The 9,077-nt window shown below is 36.6% G+C and overlaps 1 protein-coding gene across 3 annotated transcripts in view; it reads right to left on the bottom strand.

Moving 5' to 3' along the window:
• Window positions 1–8,506, bottom strand: part of LOC149803920 (urocanate hydratase-like) — a 50,638-nt gene extending 42,132 nt beyond the window's left edge. Inside the window, exons 1-2 of one of the 3 annotated variants that reach the window (XM_089953732.1) lie at window positions 8,076–8,506; window positions 442–572 (exon numbers count right to left, since the gene is read on the bottom strand). In XM_089953732.1, coding sequence (XP_089809858.1) covers window positions 442–572; window positions 8,076–8,201 — 257 coding nt within the window. In that variant the 5' untranslated portion in view covers window positions 8,202–8,506. Of the gene's footprint in view, window positions 1–441; window positions 573–6,482; window positions 7,187–8,075 lie in introns of those variants that run through there. The other 2 variants (XM_089953731.1, XM_089953733.1) reach the window with 2 other exon arrangements.
• Window positions 8,507–9,077: the final 571 nt, after the last annotated feature.

Below are 9,077 nucleotides of genomic sequence, written 5' to 3' on the forward strand. Positions count from 1 at the left end.
CACTGGCATAATATAAATCTCTTGTAAAATTTTAAAGTCTGACCTACAATGGATCTTGCACATTTTAATGTTTATCCCTATTCAGTTTGGGGGCCAGCTTATACGCGAACGGGCTTATACGCGAGTATATTCGGTATATTCTATACAGATGAAGATTTATGAATTCTGGATCTAAAGTAAAATGCATAGCAATTGTTTGGAACATAGTATAATTTTTACAGTAAAACGTGACATCAGATTTTGTAAAGACCGACACCTTCATAAGACAGCCACATTTTCCTGTACCAAAATTTCATATAAAATTAACCTTGATAAAACAGTAATCTTCAAGTTACAACCAGTTTTGGTCAGTACTAACAACCAGCAATGGCCAGTATCAAAGATGGCTCTTTTATACATGTTTCAAAGCCTCACAATATCTAACTATCTGTGCATTAATACCTCATTTCAATTGTTGGCATGAATCTGTACATGTAGATGTGTCCATAGTTTCTGAGTTCATCCACAAACTCCGCCGAGAGTTCCTCGTGAACTTCAGAAGGAAGGTAACGGAGAGCATTTCGCAGTGCAAGCTTAAATAGAGAAATAAGAAAAAACATTAAAGACCTTTAAACTTTAAAATATTTTGGATGATGATGCCATTGACAAGAGTTACCAAAACATTTTTTAATATCTGATAATGAAGGTTAGACAACTTTGTGTAAACTTGTAATATATATAAAAGCCTTTGTTCGACTCAGATTATATGACAACTCCATATTCTTTTTCCTGTAAATAGCATGATGATAAACTCAGCTGAATTCAAAGTATTTTATTTTATTTTCTCCAACACCTTGTGAATTTCATGTCCTGATGATGATGATGATGATGATGACAATTATCACAATGATATGACTGTACAAAAACTTTTTCTCTTGAAATGAATATTTTCTTGGCTTTGCAAAAGAACAACAAATATATTATGCCGAAACATGTCCAATGCCTAAAAGGTAGGGCAGAAGCTTGATCTGATCAATGTCATTTTGTTGTATTCTACTTCAGAAACAGGTACACAAAAGTGGAAGCTTCCATACTGAAATGTTCCAAAGTCACTGATCCCCACCCTACTGGTCAACAACCAGATATTTCTACTGTTAGGCATAAAATGTGAAAACAATTTTTCATGCAAAATAGGACACTTGGGCCTGCATTTTTCCTCTGAAAAAGCATAAATGATCCTACGTGACAATGAAATAGACACAAACCTTTTCCATATACTAAACCACACCAAACCCATATTTCACAACTGTCTCATCAAGCTCAAAGTACGAAATCTTGGGATATTCTGTAATTTTTATTAGAACGAAGTTTGGCTCATACAACTTGCAAAATGTTTTAAAATTATGTTTGGTTTCCTTACAAGCATGCTAAATTGTATTTACCCAGATTTATTTACAGTATATAATATCTACATATGGGATTTAAGCTGAAGAAAAGTGAGGTTTGCCTATGTACTCTCCTCAAAAAAGTCACCTTGATTATGAGTTTCTTCCTCAAAATGTGAGCCTGACCTTGAGTTTCTGCCCCAAAAGTGACCTTGATTTGGAGCTTTTTTCTCAAAGCATTTATAGAATGCAGGGCTAGATCATCTAATACAAATTAAATGTGTGAAACATATATTATTTCTAATTACTATAAGTTCTGAAGTACAAAAATTGAACTTAATTGGTTCATTTTCATTCGAAATGAGCACAAATGTAACGTTCTATATATCTGAAAAAGCTGAGAAAAATGTAGTGAACAGACTGTCAAATACATCTGAATGCCTCGGTTGTTACATGAGTGACATCATGAGGTGTTATCATACATATTACTGAAATACAGTGCACTCATTTTAGCATGCCAAGATAACTCACAAATAAACTTATAATGCAGGGATAGGTGTAGATACCTTATTTTCTTGGCCAAGGCCTTTTGCACGGCTGCAATGTACTTTAAGTGAGCGACACTATTAGGAATATTTTTGGGACTCATCCCTAATGCATTCACTTGATTTTGTGCAGACAGTCTATTCTACTGCCAGCACATGACAGCCATGCAAATAGTCTTTTCAAATGTTGCTACAAATGGTGGCAGTGCAAGAAGGCACATCCTTTTTATCCATCAGAATATTTTTCACTTGTCCCTAATACATTCACCAGTTACCATGCAGATAATTAATCTGTTCTACTGTGAGCACATGGTGACCATGCAAACATTCTTTCCAAAAGTTAGTAAACAGCAGCCATGCAAATAGACACTTCTTGTTTTCATGTAGAAAATACAAACACAATAGGACCCTATCTGTTGAACAAGATGACCATCACACTCAAAATTAGTAAACGAAACATTGGTGTACTGATCATTTTACCATCAAAGCAGTGATTAGTTGGCAAATATTTGGAATCAGTATCATTTGATTCACAACTTTTAACAAGAAATCACACATTTATTTAAATGTTATGTTTAGTAACAATAAACACAGGATTAATAACAATAAATGATGAAATATTGATCAACAGATATCTTTTTAATGCCTCCTACTTACAACACTGAGAAATAATAATTAAATAAGTCTTGTTAACTTAAATTTGTGTTTGAATTTTATTTTTTAATATGATTTTAGAAACATTATCATTGTAAACATGGCATGTCTTCTAAATGTCATTTCAACTGTTACAGTGTTGCTTGTAAATATATCCATGGAAACCTTATTGTCACAGTGAAGCCTGTGAATATTTCCATTGAAACCTAATTGTCACAGTGATGCCTGTAAATATTTCCATGGAAACCTAATTGTCAGTGATGCCTGTGAATATTTCCATGGAAACCTAATTAAGTATCACAGTGATGCTAATTAAGTGTCACAGTGATGCCCATGAATATTTCCTTAAAAACCTAATTAAGTATGACAGTGATGCTAATTAAGTGTCACAGAGATGCTAATTAAGTGTCACAGAGAAGCTAATTAAGTATCACAGAGATGCCCTGGAGAGACTCTGAGAAAATCTCATTTTCACAGTGATACCCATGAGCATGCCATGGAAACCTAATTAAGTGCCAACTGTTTCAATCTAAGAGTTGCAGAAGTCTTTGTTACATTGCTACAATGAATTACAAGTAAATCTGCTTTGTATCACTACATTTAAACAGTGTCTTCTATATCAGATCAAGAGGGTAGGGTGTACTCAAAAATATCTGTGCTATTTACCATATCATAATTCAAGTCATAACTATCAGCCATAGCTTCTTAACAACATACAAGAATTGTTTACTTTTCATCTATTAGGCCATAAGGATACATCAAGACTGTCAGTATGAAATGTATATGTGTTTGCATGCCATAAGGATTCATCAAGGCTGTAGTATGAAATGTACATGTATCTGTATGCTATATAAGGATACATCAAGGCTGTCAGTATGAAATGTACATATATCTGTATGCTATGTAAGGATATTAGGCTGGTAGTATGAAAATTACTTGTATTTGTATGCTATATAAGGATACATCAAGGCTGTCAGTATGAAATGTACATGTATCTGTATGCTATGTAAGGATAAGGCTGGTAGTATGAAAATTACTTGTATTTGTATGCTATGTACGGATACATCAAGGCTATCAGTATGAAATGTACATATATCTGTATGCTATGTAAGGATATGAGGCTGGTAGTATGAAAATTACTTGTATTTGTATGCTATATAAGGAGACATCAAGGCTGTCAGTATGAAATGTAAATGTATTTGTATGCCATATAAGGATACATCATTGCCATCAGTATGAACTGTACATGTATTTGTATGCTATATAAGGATACATCAAGGCTGTCAGTATTAAATGTACATGTATTTGTATGCTATGTAAGGATAAGGCTGGTAGTATGAAAAGTACTTGTATTTGTATGCTATGTAAGGATACATCAAGGCTGTCAGTATGAAAATTACTTGTATTTGTATGCTATATAAGGAGACATCAAGGCTGTCAGTATGAAATGTACATGTATCTGTATGCTATGTAAGGATACATCAAGGCTGTCAGTATGAAAATTACTTGTATTTGTATGCTATATAAGGATACATCAAGGCTGTCAGTATGAACTGTACATGTATCTGTATGCTATGAAAGGATACATCAAGGCTGTCAGTATGAAAATTACTTGTATTTGTATGCTATGTAAGGATACATCAAGGCTGTCAGTATGAAATGCACACGTATTTGTAAGCCATATCAAACAAGTTCTTTGCCCAACTCAAAACAAATCAAAAATGCATTTTTTTTTTCATTACATACCCCCTTTTTTTACTCTGTTCAAGTACTGTCCTCTATTAAGTGTGAATGGCATTTTTTTTAAAGTACATGTACTAAAGTTTGAGTCCTTGCATTGAAGCAACATACACTAGGCCATCGGTGAAAACCTCAAGTTCAAGTCTGAGTGGGTGACAAAGAAATACCGACCATCCTTACTGAAAACCACTTCATCCTTTCAAGATTAAATTGGTATGTAATGATGAAAAAGTATGATATGAGCGTATAAACTCCAAAACCATGTTAGTTATGTGATAAGTAGATTTACTTGTGCATAATTGCTATAATGTTTTCTTGATGGAGATTTGTGAAATATTCCAAATGAATTCTTTATATTCATTTTATGTTATACAGGCAAGACTCGTTAGGATCATCCCTGTATACAGAGATTAAGAAGGTATCAATTAAAACACATTCCTCATATCAATAAAGACATTGTAGAAGTTGTTGACAAAAAATAAAGATCAATTTGAGAAAATCTCAGTCAAGTGTCTAATATTTATTATTTCATTCAATAAACAACAATACAAGAATAGCTTAGACAAATAAAAGAAGCATCAAGAGAATGACCACAGGCTGCTGACCTGACCATGGAACACTGACCACAGAGTGCTATAAAATTTAGGGTCAAATACAGGTCGAGTTCCTGTCACATATTGATAACCACCTGTGTTCTCTCATAAACCACTATGTTTCAAGGTTATTCACTGTCCAGATAATCATCTATTATGCTCAGTCAGCCAGGAGTTAGAGAGCAGGGTGGGTGGGTGAGGGAAGACAGCAGGTAGAGAAACCACCATTTTGCAGTTTAAAAAAATAGAATACTGTAAAACAAATGAGAAATATGACTATTTTAAGTCCACGCAAACCACCACTTTTGTGTCAGTCCATATGTCTTTTTTTTATATAGAATAGTGTGGGGTTGTTTTGAAGATTGTGCACATTATGTGTCTGTATTAGTGTTGTAATATTCAAGTACAGTTAATCATTGCCATAGTGGTCCTTAGCGTGTTTGCCAAATTTACCTACAAACGGCTGGCCTTTATACGAAGGGTTCACTAAATGGACAATCAAAGAGATATGGCATGAAAGAAATGTAAGAAATGGCTAGGGAAAGCTGAAGCTAAATTTAGAATTCTAAGTAAAGAGAACAGACTATATATACATTATGTTATTTGCTCACTTTGACAAAGCCATGTGGGCATATATGGTCCTCACCTGGACAAAGGTCAGGTGGGCACATGATCAACCCCGTAACCTCCTACATCTGAAGTGGACTCTCTAACCTGCATCCAAGGCAGACTCTCTAACTACTTAGAACATGGGAGCGGTTTTACAATACACAGTTAACATGATGTTGTCAATGTATATCCATTAATATTAGAACGTATTGCTGCTTCCAGCTGTAATGGTCAGAAAGGGCAATAGGATCAGATTGTTAGAAATTATAAATCACTAAATTAAATGACTAAGCTTTGTGCATGTTTTTACCCTTGATACTTTTCGTTTTAAATTTGGAAAGAGGGTACAAGCAAATGTGAGGGTGTGCAAACCCTACAGGGTACAACCCCATCCCAAAAAATCAGTTGGTCATAATTCAACTGGAAAAACTTAATCTAAGCCAGTAAACTGTGAAATGAAGGTCAGAGTGAATTTCTATCATGATAAGATCTTCTAAACAAAAACCAAAAACTTAACCAGTCAATGAAGCATGAAATAGGGGTAACACTGTCATACTTGTGTTTGTGTGTAGTACTTGTCAAGGTGAATCCCTCACCAAGTTTCCTGAATCTACTTATGACAGTAAATATACACAAGGGGCAGATTACCCATTAAGCAGACTACGCATATGATATGGGCACCAGCCCAACAGGGACACCAGAAAAAAAAGCACAAATTGTCGATGATAAAATGTAACGACCATTTCTATCTGCATGCACGAGTGTTTTGATTTGGAATGATGGCATCACTGGTAATTTCCCAACTTTTTAGCTTTAAATATTGGTTTTTTTTTTTTAAGAGTTTCACATGGGGGGGGGGGAGCAGAGGTCTCGCTAGGATTTTTTTTAATACTATGAGTCCAGGACTCCTATTTTGGGAAAATCACGAGTCCCACTAGCAAAAATTGCAGTCCCCTACCAGAAGCATATTGGGATACCTTAAGTGGCTAAATTTCCAGATGAATTGAACCAGTGGTTGCCACTGAGTTTAATTTTCCAACTCCTTTACACCACTGACATATAACTCTTGTTTGTCCGTTAGTGTGAGAGTGAATTATGTCAGGCCAAGCAAAGGTCTTATACCAAGCACTGAGCTAGGCATCACACATAGTGTTCAATGTGAACTATCAGTTTTAGCAACTTTCTAGCACTCTGCTAGAAATCTCGTTACAATTTTCCTCAATCTGCCCCAGAATACTTATCCAAATTTCCAAAATTTGTCTAACTCTCAACTCGGCTTGATTTCAAGGTCACATACACTGCTTATTCGGCTACACTTGGAAACAAACACAACCTTGTTCCTTTGATGTACTCTTATACTAAGTACATGACTGGGTCTTTCGGCCTCTGAATTCAGTCATTGTAAATATCCGTACATTTTTACACCGCTCTGCAGCTAGTCGAGTCTTTTAACTTGCCGCCAAGCTATTGGGTCTTGTTCTTCGGATGTACTCTTACAATGACAACGTGTACATCTGGGGGTCTTTCAGCCACTGAATTTTCTCATTGTAAATGTCAACACAGCTAAAATCATCATTTGATCAACACATTATCCCACTCAGCAGGTGGTGGAATAAGGACTGTCAAGCCCTTGGATTTGTCGTCTGGCAAATGCTAGTCCTACATGCTGTTTTAGTGCTATAACATAACTATCAGCGTCATGGTCTTACATGTTGGGCTAGGCAAATGCGTGCGTACGGAGAACATTATAAGTAATTTTCTGCGTCCCAGATGAAACAATTGCGTCAAAATATGCGTGATTAAGCGTTTGCGAGACCGGGGGGGGGGGGGGGGGACAATAATATTTTCATGAGCATTGGGCCATGGAAGGTAACAACTTAACATAAGTATGTATAATATGAAAGCAAAACTAATGTGCATATCTTAGTCGTACAATGTAAGACTGCGACCCTGATTTTTATGTTTTGGGCGTCGAAAAACAAAACATAAATACCAGAGTCGCGGTCTTACATTGTAGGACTAATGTGCATATATGTCCAAATTTAGCTCCCTCCCCAAGAAGTGGGTGCCATTACGCCCATTCCAAGCTGCTGCATACGACACATCAGGAGGAAATAATGGTTTGCATTCACGGGGGGGGGGGGGTGTATGCATGGTAAACATTTACACAGCAAGTGTTTTGTTTTGTGATCTGTCAGCCACTCCATCTGCCACTGAGTTGTAACAGCTCGTTTACGATTTGTCATTGATAGTCATGAATGACCTCAAAATTTGAATATAAAGAAACATTTTCTGCAATGCCACAACTTAACTTTGATGACACCTGTCGTGAAGTCAGTTGTCGCCCAGATGAATTGGAGACGGTACAGCATTCATAGTCAGAGTTTCCTCTGACCTTTGCCACCCCAACATAAATGTAAATGTACAAATATCAAACATGGGGTGGCAAGGGTCAGATGAAACTTGGACTACATCATTCACTGAAGAACACAGTGCACGGAATAAGAACAACTGACTATTGAGTATAATCGACGGTGGAAACATGACAATGTTTAAAACAGCACACTCACCCGCTCTTCTTCTTGAGTCAAATTGGGTGTCCTAACTGGTGCATGTATCACAGACATGTCTCGGAGTCGGGGTGGAGGCAAAGCTTTAAGAGGAATGCCCATGCATATCTCCTTAAGTGAAGCCATGTTTATCTTTACCCGGATTTGCTGGACAGGAGACAATACTCCGATATTCACGACAGTAGTAACTGTATACGAGTAAACACGACTCCACTGATTTGGATAGTAGGGAAGTTCTGTATATGAGAGCTATATATACCTTTCAACCCGATTAAAATTTCGTTTCACCACAGGTGAAATTAAGGGTAGTATTGAGCAACACCCTCGAAACCTTTATTGTAACACAATTTCTGGACCACTAATATTGCTGTAAAATAATATAGAACCCAAATTCATAGACCGATGTATACATTATTTCCGTCTTTCACTTTCGTATCCGACCGCTCCGGTGGCCAAGTGGTTAGAATGTCCGCCTCGGATGCGGAAGGTCGCGGGTTCGAACCCAGCAGAATCATACCAAAGACTTGTACAAATGGTACATACAGCTGCCTCGCTAAGCGCTCAGCATTAAGAAGTTAGTGTGTAGGTCTGGTCGGCCTGGTGTCAGGATAATGTGACTGGGATGGGACATCATGCTACATGTCTCGGCATTATGCCTCGGTGATAATCATCACTTTTAACTGCCACATTGCAGGCATCGTAACGATATGATTGAAAAATTGTTAAGTTACGTTAAAAATTCACATCACACACACACACACACACTCATATGCACAGTAAAATTAATTCTTTAGTGCTGTATAAATACTGCCGAAAATTTGTTGCTTTCAATTCAACAGTCAGTAGAGTTGTTTCGTGAGTTTCAGATAATAGTGTTGGTAATGTATGTTGTTTACACGTTTGGACGGACTACAAGCATCAACAAATATATTGTTGTCATTCCAAACAGCATACGCTGTTGTTGTTGCTGTTGTGGGGTTTAACGCCATTTTTTCAGCACAC

This window comes from Sinohyriopsis cumingii, chromosome 3 (genome assembly GCF_028554795.1).
Source record: "Sinohyriopsis cumingii isolate HCF-2022 chromosome 3, ASM2855479v2, whole genome shotgun sequence".
In the NCBI taxonomy this organism is placed as follows: Eukaryota; Metazoa; Mollusca; class Bivalvia; order Unionida; family Unionidae; genus Sinohyriopsis; species Sinohyriopsis cumingii.